Here is a 17,124-nt window from a genome sequence, read left to right on the forward strand (position 1 = left end):
TGTTAGTAACGTAATCACATGATACATATTTAAAACTATGCCTAAGTTTTTCAACTAAGAGTTGCTATTGCAAAAAATTGTAAATAAGTAGGAGTGTTTTGTTTTATTATGGCTGTCCGATTTATAATAAGCAGATGGAGGTAAAGGGTATAATACCGGTACGGTACGTCTAATTTATTGGTCGTAATTGTACAAGTAGAATGTCAACGCCGCAGTGTGATTCCCTCTGATCAACAGTACCCTGTCAGGACGTTATGGCGTGAAACTTGGCCAGGTACAATACATCTTTACAAGAGCTAGTAAGACAGAGCGCTGACCGAACAGGATCGTGAGTGCTATTAAAAAAAGAGTTCAAAAAGACCTCTTTAAAAATTTCCAGTATTGATAAACATAAGATGTTACGGTCTAATTATAAGTAGAACGTCAACACAGCAGCCTGATTCCCCTTAGTCAGCCGTAGACTATGAACAGCGGACGCGATTGCGTGTATCCAGGCCAGGTATAGCGGCAGAGTTACTAATCAACACTAGCTAGTGAGACAGAGACTGACCGTACAGGTGTATTGTTCAAAAAACTAGATCAAAAAGACCGGTAAATTAAGCCGTCCTTAACAATTTGCACTATTGATAAGCTTAAGACGTTACCGTTACGAGTAGAACGTCAACACAGCAGCGTGGTTCCCTCTGATCAGTAGGACCCTATCAGCCGCTGACGCTATAGCGTGTAACCAGGCCAGGTACAACGGCGGAGGCACGACGCCACGACGTCGTGGCATGGGCAGCGTGACGCAGACCAGGCGAGCGCCGGCCGACTGTGCTGCGATGAGCTCTCGTAAGCGCAGGTGGCGGTAGGTCCGGTCGCGCGCTGCTAACAGGTCCGCCTCGGTTATACCACCTGGGTGACAAAATAGATAGGTATAGTCTTTATTACAAAGCACGACAGTAACACAATAACTGGCTAGTTGACACCAAAAATGTTTCTTTATGAGATCGAATCAGAAATCGGGAGATCCGGTGACAAACTAAAGTCGCTGATATAGCTACGGATTAGCGAACTAAAGTGGTAAGGGGCAGGGCACATAATAGTCAAACGATTCTGAAACGTCAAGTGGCAAAGGCTAGTTTCCTAAAAAAATTTTTTTAGTCCGTCATGTTTAATATAAAAAAATATTGGACACATATATTTTTATTTGTCAATCTAACAAATAATTACATAGTTATGGTGCGTTGAAGTTCCGCACGACGTCACAACGTGCGGCACTTTTATGCAAGCATTGACGTCACGGGCCTCTTCTTATGAACTTTGGCGCGTTTTATCTCTTTAAATTTTCATTAGTTTGAAAAAGTGAAAAATATGTGTAGAGTATTTTTTGATAAGTTAACTGACGGACTAATTAAAACTCTTGCTTTTTGACCCAGGAAACATCCCTAATGGTTCTGTGTTGTACAGCACACACAGTTCTATACACAGAACTGATGGCCGATGGGGCAACAAGGTTCTGGAGTAGGGATGTTGCGAATATTCGCATCCGCATCCGCATATGCGGAACATTCGCATTGATTTTGACATTCGCATCCGCATCCGCATCCGCATAAATCGACGAGGATCTGATGCGGATGCGGATTTGTAGCAGGTCGCGACAAGAAAGAAAGGGGCAGTCCCGGCGAGTGGCGCGCGTCAACCGAAGAATGTGTTGATTGACCAATAGGAAAGCAATGATTTTTGTTTTTGGACCTCAGTGAATCGGTGACGGTGCTGGCGCGTCTTTGTTTTGTTGTAATTACTAGTGAGTAGTTGTGACAAGTGACAAGAACTGAAGCGTACGTTTGATTTTATTGTGGTTTTTGTTAAGAACTCAACTGTATTGTTTAACGTAATACGTAATACGGAATACCTTCATACGTATTACGTACCTTAAGTAAAGTTTTATTTACTATTTGGATAAGTGAACTATGCCACCACCTACGCAAAGTGAAATTTGGACGTATTTCAAACCTGTGGACAACGACCGGGAGAAATCGCAATGTAAAATATGTAACAAAACATATTCGCGAAAGGGCCGAACAACATCGTCATAAAAGTTATTGTATACAATATGTAAATGATAAATCAGAATTGCATGGTTTTGTTGATGCCGACTGGGCAAGCAATTCTTTAGATAGAAAATCTTTTACTGGATATTGTTTTTTAATGTGTGGTTCTGTTATCTCTTGGCAAACTAAAAAACAGAGTACTGTGGCCCTGTCGAGCACCGAGGCAGAGTACATGGCAATTTCAGAAGCCTCCAGGGAAGCAATTTACTTGAGAAATTTGTTTATAGAAATTACTGGTGTGTCATGTACACTAAACTTGTTTAATGACAGTCAAAGTGCTCAAAAGTTGCTCAAAAATCAAATGTTATATAAAAGGTCCAAGCACATAGATGTGCGCCATCATTTTGTCAAAGATCTAATCACCAGCAATATAATTAAAGTTAATTATTTAGACTCGGGTAAAATGCCAGCTGATGTCTTAACAAAAAGTTTGCCATCTGTAAAACATTATTTTCTGTTGGAAAAATTAGGTTTATGTTTGTTGTGATTTATTAAAATGAAACATTTTGTTATAGAGGGGATGTTGTAATACAGATAACAAAATGTCTGACAGTGCTGCCACCTAGTGTATGTATGTGTAATGTGTACTAACTACGGGACGGGTTTGTCAAATAAATAGTAGTCTGTGCTGAACAACCAATGCGTTTTATTACTCTCCCTATTAGATGGGGCTACTTTAACAGATTTGAAATATTTTAGAACTTGTTCAGGTGTATCAAATTGTACAGCCTAAGCTCCCAATTTGATTGCACGGTCCTCAATTCCGTGCAAGATACAATCGACGGCTTTTTTTCCAAAAATCTGACATCTATTGAGCAAGTTTAATTTTTCATAGAAATAATTATCAAGTGACTCACCATAACGCGCTTTTAGAGATAATATTTCAGTTAGTAAATCTGCGTAATTTTCTCTACAAGGAAAGGACTCGATAAGTTTTGTTTTCCATTCGGACCAAGTAAAGCGGACACTGGGTAAACTCTGATACCATGTCTTGGCTAACCCTGTAAGCTTAGGGAGTGCATAGTGAATGGTTTCTCTTTCGTCCCATCCATAAATGTCGGCGCACTCTTCAACTTTCGTTATCCAACTTAACATTGTTTGCCTTTTTGAAAGAGGGTCAAACTCAGGTACAACGTTATTAACAGTACTAAGTTTATGAGAGCTTGTTTTTGAAATATCTTTGATAGCAGTAATGAATTGAGACAAAAGCAAACTAGACATATCATCATTATCGTACCTATGTCTACGTGACGAAGGTGGTGACAGCTCATCGCGACGATGACTCGATCTCTTCCTCGATTTTCTACTCCTCCGGCTGCACCGCTCCTGGTGACGCCCGTGGGTGGCATCAGAACTGTCGCTGCTGCTACTCCTCGATCGTCTCGAAAACTGAAAATGGCAAAGTTCTTAGCATTCGGATTACAAATATTTACTAAAATATAATCTCACTTTCAATTCATTGCGATAAAATCAGTCTGGTAGTGTGTATCGAGATTTTTGACTCATCGAGCCCTCATAATCAGTCATTATCGTTGCGTGAGGGTCTCAGAGTTTTCAGTTCTTTGGTAAAATCGTCTCAATGCCTTACCCGCCTGGCCCTCGAGTATCTGTCAGTATCATTGCGTGAGGGCTCAGGGAAGGATCTTTCGCTGCGAGAGTGAGGGGGTAGAATTATACTTCTACTCCTTGCCCTAGGCTTACGCCTCACATCATCTATTCCACTGGCCTCATCAATATATTTCTCTTGATTTAATGCCTCTTGGCTCGTCTTATCTGGATCGTTCATGCCAACACGTATCTGTAACTCAAAAAACATTATTAAAACATGTTCTAAATGCATTATTTAGAATGTATATAAATTAGACTAAAATATTATTATTCTTTTTACATTTTATTACATAGCACTATTGCGAAACGTAAATCAAAATTGTACATATGTAGGTGTTATCCAGCCTCAGGTATAAATAAAATATATCATTTTGTAGGGTTGAGTTTTTCGGCTGACAAGCGGGGTGAAGGGCTCCAAATAACAACACCGCGTTGTGATGCAAAAATGGGGTACCTACTTTATTGCAAAGTACGGGGCAGGTACAAAAATGAGGTGCGGGCGTCTCCCGTCCGTAGACCAATTCCCGCAAGGACGTTGGACACAGACGCGGGAGAATCGCTGGCAATTTGTAATTAGGCGTTCGGAAGTCCCAATCTGTGATTCCCCGAAAGAACGTCACAGTCGGATGCAACCTTGGCTTATTACTTACGCCTCACTGTTGGGTCTAATTCTCGTCACTACACTGCACAACTTAAAATAATTACGTTTTTTGTCGGTAAAAACGTCCTGGTGACGTCACTTAAGCATTTTTCTTATACTGCGTGCGGTCGTTGCGCGTGCGCACAAAGGAATAATGAGACCGCTCGGACACCGAGCCCACAGCGTGGTAGGGGTGGGGTTGCCCGCTCTTTTGTTTTTTACTACTACTACGCTGAATATTGTGTGCGGATTGGGTTGTCGTACAGGGGTACTACATGGTAAAATAAATCTCGGAGGCGAAAGCAGGATAATTAAATAAAAAATGATAAATAAGGCTGTGTTTCTTTCTCTACTAAGCCAACACTTAAGTTTTTTGTACAGATCCGCATCCGCATCCGCATCCGCGGATGTGAGCCTCTTAAAATCCGCATCCGCATCCGCATCCGCGGATGTGGAAAAAAGTGGATCCGCAACATCCCTATTCTGGAGTGCTCGGCCAGCATAAGACATCTACCCACAAGGTGGACAGACGACCTCATAAAAGTAGCAGGAAGGAAGTGACGCCAAGCTGGGTACATTGCATTGATATAAAATAGTATAACTACCGTCATCATTCGTATCGTCGGTGCTTCTAAAAGGCGCAATCAGCTTCTCGAAGTAGGCCAGCGTGGAATCGCGTGGCTTCTTCGTGATGTCCGAAACCATCTTCAGCGCAGAATAGTCGATGCGGAACTTCGACAGGAGAGACGCCATGCTGGAGAAATTACATTGTTGTTGAATATAAAATACAAGCATTTAGTCGACTTGAAAAAAGGAGGAGTTTTTGTTTGGTATAGTTCGTTTCATCCACGAAGACGCGCGGGGTAATGGAGCCTGATCCGACCAATTCGAGCGTCATGATTGTAGTGTGCGCGCGCACTCACGGACAACTATCCAATGACGTTTGGATTGGTCGGATCAAACTCCCCGCACCCCCCGCTTCAATCTACCCCGCGCGTCTTCGTGAATGAAACGAACTATTAGTATATCTGAATTTAATATTTTCACTATACTTTAAAAAAAGAGGAACTTCTCAACTAAAAGTAAAAATATAATTTATTCAGAACAACAAACTGTACAGGTAATTTACAAACTTAAAAACTCAACTAAAATAAATTTAGTAGGTAGTTAAACTATTAACAGAAATAACACATCCAGTAATAATTAAAGGAAGTAAATAAAAAATGGGACAAAATAGTAACCGAAGGTGTCGAAAGCCTGGCCGAATGACACTTGACAAGCTGTCAAAGTGCAGGGTATAGATGAACTAAAATGAACTGTCCCACCCGTGACATTGACAGGGGGCGCCCCCGTCAGTACCGGATTGCTGGTTCCGATTTTTGCCACGTTGAAAACTATAATTGAACGATGGTGGCGCCCCCTGACAATGTGTTTGGTGGGACAGTTCAGTCAGAGTAAATACAAATGAGTAGGTCATCTTCATAGAAACGCACCGAGCGCGGTTTGTATGTGAGCGCGCCAATACGTATGCGGCGCGCACGCACACACTGAAGTTTCTATGAAGATGACCTACTCATTTGTATTTACTCTGGTTCAGTGTAGTTGTTGTGCGACAGTTCAGTGTAGTTCATCTTTAACGAACTTTCGCCCAGATTAATTTGTAAAGGGGTACTTACTTCCTCTCCTCGAGCTCAAGCTCGGTGTTCTTGTTAGCCAGTGTGAATACGCGCAGCGGGCAAGACGCCCACGCGCGTCTCGTGGATAAGATGTATGGCAGCAGCAGCGTCAGCCCTACAACACAAGCCATAATGGACTTTATTTTATACAGCAAAAGGCAGGTATTTGACTGCAATCACACTTGATGCTAGGAGATGCAGTGTAGGACATCTGCATAGAAAATAAATGCATATTCGCTCTCACCTAGACGAGGCCCAAATCGTAGTGTTCGGGAGAGATAGCAGCAGTAACAGTACAGTATACTGTATATGAACATTTAATTTACAAAAAATGGGAGTGGGCCCAACTAATAACCGTTGAAGCGGAAATATTTTAAAGTAGCGAACACGAACGAAGACCTAATGTAGGCAGAGCTCCCTTCAATGTCACTTTAGGGATTTTAATCCAGTGATGGTCACGGGAAGAACCTGGATGCGGACAGTACAAGACCGATCGTTGTGGAGAACCTCAGGGAAGGCTTTTATCCAGCAGTGGACATCCTTTGATTCTGACGAACAGCCGAGACGAGTCAAGCTGTGTTTACCTGTAGAGACACATCTTTTGCTCATGTCAGCATTGCATGGATTTATTTGTTTGTGTAAAGATAAGAAAATTAAATGTTGTTCGTAAATCTTATTTTTTATCCACAACGAGGAAGCTCTTGGCCTGTGTCTCACCTGATGGTAAGTGATGATCTGGCCGAAGGTGGAAGCGAAGCGAATCTATTAAATAATAATAATAGCACCAATCAGCAATTCAACATACCTCCGTCATCATAGAGCCACCACACGTCGACAGTGCCGGCCTGACGCTTCGTAAACTGTTCCACGGACGTGAAGGAAGACGCACGACGCGCGGGAGACCCGCCCAATGCGCGCCGCACAGCACTACCTAGGCCGGTTTTCCTGAGCACACTGATTTGATATTAATAGAAACATCTAAAAGGATGCTTAGAAAAATGAAATGAAATATCACACAGTAATATCGGCAGAGAGCGCCATGCGGGAACCACAAGCAATAAAGTATTTAGTAGTTATTCTATTCAAATAACACGTAACAAAGTTCAGAAAAACATTTAAGTACTTATAATAAACAATTTCACTTAGGAAAACTACGTACTACTACAAAGTTTTGTATATGAAAAGGAAAAAGGGAGAAGGATCAAAATATTCATAAATTACTAGTTTAAAACAATAAGCCAGATAAAAAGAAAAACGAATTCGCATCTACGACATCAGAAATGTATGAAATAAAACAAAAGATACTGGAGCACTTCATTAACAGGAAAGATCCACAAATCTATTATTAGCAGCAACTTATAAATAACTAGTCAAAATACCTCTCTTTCTCCTCGGTCTTCGCTGGCTCGTCGGCGGCGAGCGCGCCGGGGTCGGCAGACACGCCCGCGCGGCGCAGCTGAGGCGAGCCCAGCGACACGTCCGACAGACTGCTGCCTGCACCATATCCGTGATAACAAGTTAGAAGTTGTAGAAGAAACCATGCTGTAACTGCGGTTACTGCAGTGAGTATGCAGTGCAACCAACTGAGATGGTATGTCATATAATTTATACAGTGTGTCCGGGCATGTAGTGATCAAATTTTATGGGGCAAATCTAGGGACAATTTTATCGATAAAAATACTTCAAATTTGGGGCTTGACCCATTTATCGCAAAATTACAAGGATTTAAGTTTTTAATTTTTAGTTTTCACCTCTTCCTTCAAAAACAAGTGAAAGCGTGGGTAGCTTAACATTAATAAGCAAATATTTTATATCATGCGATAGCCAGTAAAATTATCTATTAGCAAAAGTAGAAAACAGATACAAGTTTCATACATTTTAAGGGAGTAAGAATGGATTTAATTAGAAAAAAACATGACTTTTTTCACTTCTTTTTCAGTTATTTTCCAACACAAGAAAAACCAGGTCGTTAAGGTATGTTTTATTTGCATTGTATTATTAGTATTTGAGCTATTCTACAAAACGAATGTAAATTTATTAGTTTTGCTTATTAGTGTTAAGCTACCCACGCTTTCACCTGTTTTTGAAGGAAGAGGTGAAAACTAAAAATTAAAAACTTAAATCCTCGTAATTTTGCGAGAAATGGGTCAAGCCCCAAATTTGAAGTATTTTCATCGATAAAATTGTCCATAGATTACGCCCTTAAAGTTTGATCACTACAAGCCCGGACACACTGTATACTAGCCCACAAACTATTTCTAAAACGAAGAGAAGGCGCGGATGAACACGATTCGTATAACTACGAGGGGCGGCTGAAAAGTTTTGAGCCTAAGTATCTTCAAGTGCTATTATTGAGTCGCTTTAAATTTATTTAATTTGCCAATAATCTCCTTAGTATATGTACAAAGTTTCATTTCATTAGCGTCATCGCGCTTTTAGTAATTAATCAGTAAACATCATCATGTCTCAGTCATCCGCGCAATGTACGAAATCGAAGTACACAGTTGCCATAAAACTCCTCAAAAAGAGGAACAAAACGCTGACGGTAACATTTGAAGAGATGTCTACAGTTTATGGGGAGTCTGGGCCTTCATTTGCCATCATGAAATATTGGATCCGATAGTTCAAGCATGGCAGGGAGTCGCTAAAAGATGACCGCAAGTCAGGGCGGCCAGATTTCGCCATTAACGAATAAAATAATGAAAACTTAAAAAATCTTGCTTTAGAGATCAGCGAATTAAGTTGTGACAGATAGCTGAAGCCATAGGCATTAACAAAGAACGTAACGGCGATATTTTTCATACTCATTTGCACATGAAATAGGGGTGCGCGCGATGGGTGCCAAAAATGCTCTCGCCGCTCGACAACCAGCGTCGAGTCACAACTTCGCAGGAGTTTTAGGACATCTTTGACAATAATCCTAACAAATTTTTTTCTCACATTATCACTATTGATAAATAATAGATCCGGCAGTACGATCTAGAGTCAAAATAAGAGTCACTGCAATGGATTCAAAAGGGAAAACGCTGCCGCGGAAATTCAAAGTGGAGCGATCGACACCCAAGCTCATAGCCACTATTTTTGGGATTGTGGAGGAATTTTATTCATTGACTACCTACTTAAAAAAAACTACAATAAACGGGGATTATTATGCTGTACTGTTGATAGGAGTGCGTCAAGTGGTTGTTGAAATATTAAGAGGCAAACTGGCGAAAGGAAATCTGTTACTGCAAGACAATTCAACCGCGCACACCGCGCATGTTGCATGGCTTACCCCGGGTAAAACTGGATTTTAAGAAATTAATCACCCACCACACAGTTTAGTCCAATTCTCTAGCTATTTTGTCTAATTCTCAAATTGAAAAAAAAACCTCCAGGAACAAAGATTTTTGAATGACATAGAAAGGAAAGCGGCGTTAAAGGCTCATTTCGAGGGCAAAGATTGCGAATTTTTTTTCAGTGGGTTAAAAGCTCTTTTACACAAATGTAAGAAGTCCGTTGTAGTAGAGGGAGATTAAATAGAAAAATATATTTTTTACACTTTTCTATCGGCATTTTTAATACCCTAGGCTCAAAACTTTTCAGCCTCCCCTCGTATGTAGTATGGTGTTAATTTACAGACGACAGCACATCAAACTACGCATTTTTGTTGCAAATTCGCATCTATTACGACTGCATAAGACCCAACAGTGTTTATCTTGACATGCCATCGTCTGTACTTCAAAGTACTTCAAATGTTAATCTTTAATAAAAATCACGATTCAGAGTTCAGCTATAGCACACAATTTTCGTGAAAAATCAATTATAATAATTAAGAACACTTAATTTAATAAAAATGAAATAGCAGTTAATAACCAACTGTTACAAAACACAACAAACTTACTTTTAAACATCAATCATATTCATTGTATCAGTTCACACTCACACCTTTAAACATTTCATAAAAAAGAACGATTATATTAATAGTGTATTGTAAAAACGCAGATCACAACTCTAGTGCCAGACTTTAACTTGCATCCGAGATTGATTCCAAGTTAACCAACGTCTATTCGATGTCAAAGGCTGATTAATCCAATTGATACTATAAAAAATCAGTTCTACTCTATAACTTTGGATCTAAAAATGTTTAAAAGTCAGGAAGATGACGTCACACAGGACAAGCGTACTCACCCACAGAATGCGTGGTCAGACTCTCAGTAGACTTGGACTCCTTGAAGTTGTCGCCCATGGACCCTGGGGAAAAACTCCCTGTTATGGCGCAGCGTGGAATGGAACACAATTACACGTATTAATACAATACAAGAAGGGTTTAGTATCGATATGCTGGTGGGGATTTGTTATTTTACAAACAAAAATAATTGATTTGTTGAGATGCTTGCAAAGTACGGTCAAATGACTGCACGCGAATTAAGTCCGTATGCAGAGGTCACACGATGCATACTTTAGATCAAGTCGCGCGTAGAAAAAAATATAATATTATCACTAATATGTATCTCCCTCATGGCATGGGTATGCACTACGTCGCTAACTATGCAAGCATCGCACATAAATTTTGTTATGACAAATAAAATAATTGAGTGGCATCATTTAGAACACATTTTAGCTGCTAAGCAGTTTTACGAGTATTTTTCAACAGTTTACACAATTTTACTGATTTTTACTAAAATCTATAACCACCACCTCTTTATTCTACCAAGTTAAAAAAAGGATCGTTTATATTACGCTATAATGACGTCATCATCATAGCGCGTTCAGGTAACGGAGTGTAATCACGTGACACGCGCACCGGCGTGACAGTTCAATTACGTGACATAGCACAAGAGTGACACAGTACTCACGTGACATAGCAGAGGCGTCCTTCACGTTGACGTCACGCAGGAAGGCTTGCAGGTCGTCGTCCAAAGCGTCGGCGGTGTACTGGCCACCTTCTACGTGCAGCAGTGCAATAGCCATATGCATGTCGAGCGCTTTGCTGGAATATTACACTTATTTAAGTAAGGCATAAAGGGACGGTTTATAAATACGGCGTGCAGAAATGAAATAAAAACTTGACAGCTGGTTTGGTTTATTACTAGTGAGTGCGGGGCGGGGTGTGTTCCAGCGTGGATCTCGCAATCGAAACTGACACCAAAACTCTATCTATGATTATTACTCATTTACTATATGCAGTTTTTATGGGTAGGTAATTGAAACCGTTACCATTAACCTATAGTGGCTTTTAGTCCCCATTAGAAGAACAAAGAGCCGCTAACATTACTTTTCAGTTTGCCTCCTTTTAATTTTAAAAAGCGCCCAAAAAGTTTTCTGCAGCTTTTAGTTTGCCAACTTTTTTCTGATGTATAACCCTAAGCCCTAAGCATTTCATTTGAATTATTTTTTCTCGATTCCGTATTTTTGAGTGTTGTAAATATAAGATCGCGCTCGCACTCACTGCGGGTGCCCGTCGCACAGTCGCGACAGCAATATAATTACGCGCGAGCGATAAGGATGGGTAGCTTGGGGTCATTGGATAAAATTCTACGCACTCACAGACCGGGCTTTAGATGCCGCAGTATCGGCCGTACATTTCATAAGAGTGGTAGACCATTACTCACTGCATGACTTCTACGTAGTCGATGAGCTCGGCTCGCGCGCAGCTCTGCCAGTCCTCCTTGAAGCCCATCATCAGGATGTTGGGCCGCAGCTTGCCGAGCCCACTTGACTGTCAACAATCATATTATGAGTACATCGGGTTTGTTATGCGAATATTTTGATTATATCCGAACCCATTCAGCTGTTGCGTCTCGTACATCTTTGGAGAATGTAATCGGTTTTTCTATATTGAGTATCGTGTCCTAGTATCATACTGCTTACCAGAATATTATGGTGGAAAGATTACGAAAACTTTTTCAGTATTAGAGGCTACCTAAACGTAGACTTTTTTCGTGTCGGGGACCATTACAGAAAACCGAGTCGTTGTGTCCTATTGACTATGCATCAAGTGGAAGCAAATAGTATCTACGCCTGCGCAGGAAGTGGCTGATTCCATTTTGAGTTTTATTAGCATACTAGCGGCCGCCCGCGACTTCGTACGCGTGGACCCCGTTTTACCCTTAGGGGTGAAGTTTCGAGTTTTTTAGGGTTTACCCGGAAATTATTCAAACTTTTCTCGCTGTAAAAACCATCCTTGGACTTCAACAAACATTTAAAAAAAAGAATTGGTAAAATTGGTCCAGGCGTTGTTGAGTTATGCGCTTACCAACACATTTTGCGATTCATTTTTATATTATAGAAGAAGATGTACAAAATTAACTGCGATTGCGCAGCCTCGCCTAAAGAATTGTTTCTTAACCTGTGGGCTGAGTGTGAATTTGCATTAAACGTCAGCACGTTAAAAAAATGTTTGAAAAATTTAGTTCTAGAAAGTTTCCACTAGGGGCGCTGTACAATCCGTCATACATTTAATGTCTTTTTTTTTCGCGCTCGCTAGTGACGGCGTTTGATGTAAACTCACACTAAGGCCTATGTGGTTGCGAGCATGTGTATGGGGTCCGTAACCTCATCTGTGGACTATTTAGCAATCATAAATATTGCTGTTCTTTTTATTATTATAATAATAAATAATAATAATATAATCATTTATTTGCAAGAACATGGTTACAGATTGGTGTTAATTTAGTTAATTCCAGCATATTCTGTCGCATGCGATGTGCAAAAGTTCTTGATCTTAAAGTTATGTTAATTATTATTGCTACATTTAGTCTTAGATTTTACATATTTTTACAACTCAAAATACTTATATTACTCATAATTGTTTTTCATATACCATGACAGTAACAAGTTATAGTATTAAGAGGGTCCTTAAAATAGCTTGATTTCCTAAGGGGCTGTGGACAAAAAAGGTTAAGAAAAGCTCTCTAATGCACTTTAGTATCAGTTACCTGCATGAGCGCACTGGCGCCGTCCTTGAAGCCGGCGTCGTCGACGAGGCCGTAGAAGGCCTTGATCTTGCGCTTGGCGAACCAGCCGTACGCGCGGCTGCTTAGTGCCTCGCGCGCGCGGTGGCTGGTCTGGCCCTGCACATGCACAAAATACTATTACCTCCCAATTACGATATTAAAAACACAAAAGCCGGACTCGGTGCTTAATTTGGCCGGACATTGCACCCTAAAAGCCGGACACACCTTTTTTTCATGTCACGTTGGGCTTACGTATCATAGGTCATGAGTGAGTACATTGTTTTCATTTCAGCCAAATGACGTCCACTGCTGGACAAAGGCCTCCCCCAAGGTTTTCCATAATGAACGGTCCTGCGCTGCCCGCATCCAGGCTCTTCCCGCGACTTTTACCAGATCGTCGGTCCACCTAGTAGGAGGCCTGCCCACGCTACGTCTTCCAGCCCGTGGTCGCCACTCGAGAACTTACCTGCCCTAACGGCCATCGTCTCTAAGAGCTATGTGCCCCGCCCACTGCCACTTGATTTGAGTGAGTACATCTTATCTTCGAATCGGTGAATCGGTAGCCTAACATCCTGATACGCGCATGTGTGCTCTATATTATTACATAACTCGACTTTCGACTGGCGCGGCAGCCAAAAAAGCCTAACAAAAGCCGGACAAGACAATATTTGGCCGGACAAGTCCGTAAAAAGCCAAACACACCTGGCAACCCTAATACGGGCAGCACAAAACAGATCATTTTGAAAATCGTTAGGGGAAGCCTTTGTCCAGCAATATTAGGTATCTTTTGGTTGAGACGAAGTAACAAACCATCATTCCAGACAGTTGACAGTCTGTATAGTCGATTGGGAAGAGATGGACTTTCGACTCGGCCAAAATTAACAATTCATTTTCTTTATAAATAAATAGAATGTCATTTTAGATAGTAATTTTCGTGAAACTAAAGTACGATACAAACCTGTATTATGTGACCGCAAAGCATCAACGAGAGTCCCTTGGTAAGGAGATACGAGAAATCAGTCAAGATGGGTCTTTCTGCAGGATAGCCGGTCAGCACCAGAATTTGAGGTCTGGAACGGAACATATACAAAAAGTGATGTTTACAATATTTTAAAATCACAAATTAAGTGGAATACTATGCAGATTAAAAACATGGAGTATCGGGTAATTTCAGTCAAGGTTACCTGTAGTTTTTGACGTGATCTGTGATTTTGTTCAAATGATGGACACCAGATAGGGCCGTCTTGTACGTCTGCGCCTGAGTAGTTGATCCCCAGTTTACATCTGATAACAAATAAAGTACAAATGTGTAGGTCCAGTTTTTAATTACTGACACTGATAAATTAACAGCATAAAAATCATTGTTTTGGACGAAAGGCGTGCTCCAAACGTGTCGGTCTATATGAGAACGTTAAGGCGATTAGTGTCCTCAATCCGCGCTAAATGGGCATTTTGTAAAGCCTACTCCTCTTTTACTGCTGGACAGAAATAGTTGAAAAAAATGTATGTTATACAACAGTTCAAGGACTACATTTGTGACGTTTGAATTTTCGCTACGTGTCTTGTTTTGGATTAAAAAAATAAATACGGGACATCGATTTTTTACTTAAATTCCCTACTCCTCCAAAATGGCTATGTTAATTTAAAAGATTTTTGCACGAATAGATTGGGAATTCTTTAATCTTTAAATGACACGTTGCGTTTTTCAATCGAACATTACTTTCATTCATAAATTTTACTTTTGATAAATTCCGAACGTTTTGCTGTTGAGGGGGCCTTCGCGGGGTGCGGGCGGCAGTCGGCCGCTGGCCTTCAGACGGGGAGGTTGTGTCACTCGCTACAAACTGACATTAGCGATCAAAATGAATTTTTTCTTTGGCTAAGTTGCACCACCTGACGTGACCTAACTTTGACCGTAGCTTTGGCGATAACCGGTGTTTTTTGTATGGAGTTAGACAGACTTTTGACGCTTGTCAAAGTTGAAGTAAGATGGTGCAACCCAGCTTTTGTTCGACAATAGATTTTATGTCAGAATTGTTCATAGAGTACGTGCAGTCAGACGATACAATTGAATTATGACGCGCTCAGACGCTATTTTCTACCTGAATAGAATCTATTAGTGTAAAAAAACTATAATTGACTCCAAAACAACTGCACTAGATAAATACAAGTAGAAAAATTATTACGTTATTTATTTACTAGGCCTTTGCAATCAGTATCCAAATTAGGAGCTAGTCAGAATCTGTAACTTAATCGATTTACGTGAAGAAAACAATTTATATTTTTCATACTTATTAGAATTAGATTTTAAATATGTTTCTTCGCGAAAATACCACAATTAAAAATAACACCTGTAACGCCCCTGGGTCTGCGGGTGTCTATGGGTGACGGTAATCATTTACCAACAGGTGATCCGTTTGCTCGTTTGCCTCCTGTCAGTCCTGTCACATTAAAAAAAATTAAGATAAAGTGGTATTGAATTGTTCTATAGAGCTTATTAAAAATTTGGATACTCATTACAAAATTAGCCATTTTCGGAGTCGGTGTCGGTGTCCTACCTTTTGGTGATTCGTTTTGGAGTTGGTTTTAATTTTTAGTGAAATTAATCTATTTCATGCCTTTAGTAGACTATAGGTACCCAGTAGACCTTGTTGTTGCCACTGAAGGTGCATAGGTACTCAGTACATTGATACCATATTTTTCATGTTAAGTGCAAATAAACTTCCCTAAATTACCAAACCATGAAACGTACCTATATTATTAAAAAGTTTCGCAGATAAAAACTGAAATCCTCTTATAAGGTGATGAATTTTAGGAGCATGTCATGAAACCAAAATTATTAGCATACAAGAGCTTGTTTTAAAAAAATCTTTTTATTTATGATGGGGAATTTACTGCGGCGTAGTAGCAGAGATTTTCCGTTTGTAGATCGTATTAATTTCGAAGAATAGGGATGTTTCGTGGATAAAGCAAGAAAGTAGCAAGAGTTTGAATTAGTCCGTCGGTGAACTTACCAAAAATAACTCTAAATGTATTTTTCACTTTTTTAAACTTATGAAAATTTAGAGATGAAGCGCACCAAAGTTCAGAAGATGAGGCACATGACGTCAAGGCATGCTTAAAAATGTGGCGATTTGTGTCGTCACGCGGAATTTCATCGCATCATATCTTAGTAATTACTTGTTTAATTGACAAATAAAAATATCCTGTGTCCAATATTTTTTGATAATGTAAAATTGACGGACCAAAAGTCTTTTTTAAAGAAACTAGCCTATTCCTATGGCCACATTCCAGCTCCATCATCAGACCCTGCAGTTTACCTTAGAGAATTGAAGACTCATGATTTTCAAAGTAGCGTACTTATATAACATTAGGTACTTGCTTATACAGGGTGTCCCAAAAACAATGGATAACCCTTCAACCATCAATAGGCCTCGCCATGGTTTCCCTAACGTCCAATTTTGACCCCAGTAAAAATATCACCGTTTTCAAGATTTTTAAGTTTTTGTGCATTTTTAGAAAATTGTAATGAAATTATTTAGGTATAATAATAAATAAATACAAATCAAACGAGCCTAAACTCGATGGAATCGTTTAATCCCGGAGTTGCTATGGGGCCACTGGCATTCCAGCTCTACCATCAGATCAGCTCCATGTCATCACAATATTGAATTGTCACCCGTATTACATGTATATCCGAAATTTTAACTCAATCAATTGATGAAGGATTTCTAATAAAAACCAATAACTTTTTAAAAAAATAAAACCGACTTCAAATGCGTGAACACAAAAAAAAACTAAAAATTAAAAATATTGCGTATAAAAAGTTCATCCCCAATTTTCCACCCTTGGGGGTGAAATATTTTCTTCAAATTCGCATGAAACCACCCTTTTGATAATACCTATTCAACAAAAAAATAATCGTTCAAATTGATTTATAATCGGCGGAGATATTGCGTATAAAAAAGTTCATCCCCAATTTTCCACCCTAGGGGGTTGTTTTTGCTATTATTAAATTTAAATGGGACCACCCTTGAGGTATTATCTATACGCCGAAAAAAGATTTGTTCAAATCGGTTCACAATTGGCGGAGTTATCGCGTAACAAACATAGAAAAAAAAAACATACGGGTCGAATTGAGAACCTCCTCCTTTTTTTTGAAGTCGGTT

The 17,124-nt window shown here is 39.9% G+C and overlaps 1 protein-coding gene across 1 annotated transcript in view; it reads right to left on the minus strand.

Annotated features, from left to right (window-relative positions):
• Positions 1-273: 273 nt before the first annotated feature.
• The window catches only part of Ncc69 (sodium chloride cotransporter 69), a 45,460-nt gene continuing 28,609 nt past the window's right edge, over positions 274-17,124 (minus strand). The window contains exons 14-24 of the mRNA XM_028310645.1: positions 14,140-14,239; positions 13,914-14,025; positions 12,938-13,072; positions 11,612-11,718; positions 10,856-10,989; positions 10,188-10,250; positions 7,397-7,511; positions 6,823-6,962; positions 6,018-6,132; positions 4,947-5,095; positions 274-894 (exon numbers count right to left, since the gene is read on the minus strand). Of these exons, the coding sequence (XP_028166446.1) occupies positions 647-894; positions 4,947-5,095; positions 6,018-6,132; positions 6,823-6,962; positions 7,397-7,511; positions 10,188-10,250; positions 10,856-10,989; positions 11,612-11,718; positions 12,938-13,072; positions 13,914-14,025; positions 14,140-14,239 (1,418 nt within the window). The 3' untranslated portion in view covers positions 274-646. The remainder of the gene's footprint in view (positions 895-4,946; positions 5,096-6,017; positions 6,133-6,822; positions 6,963-7,396; positions 7,512-10,187; positions 10,251-10,855; positions 10,990-11,611; positions 11,719-12,937; positions 13,073-13,913; positions 14,026-14,139; positions 14,240-17,124) is intronic.

This window comes from Ostrinia furnacalis, unplaced genomic scaffold (assembly GCF_004193835.3).
Source record: "Ostrinia furnacalis isolate ACB-3 unplaced genomic scaffold, ASM419383v2 OfSCF3056, whole genome shotgun sequence".
Taxonomy (NCBI): Eukaryota; Metazoa; Arthropoda; class Insecta; order Lepidoptera; family Crambidae; genus Ostrinia; species Ostrinia furnacalis.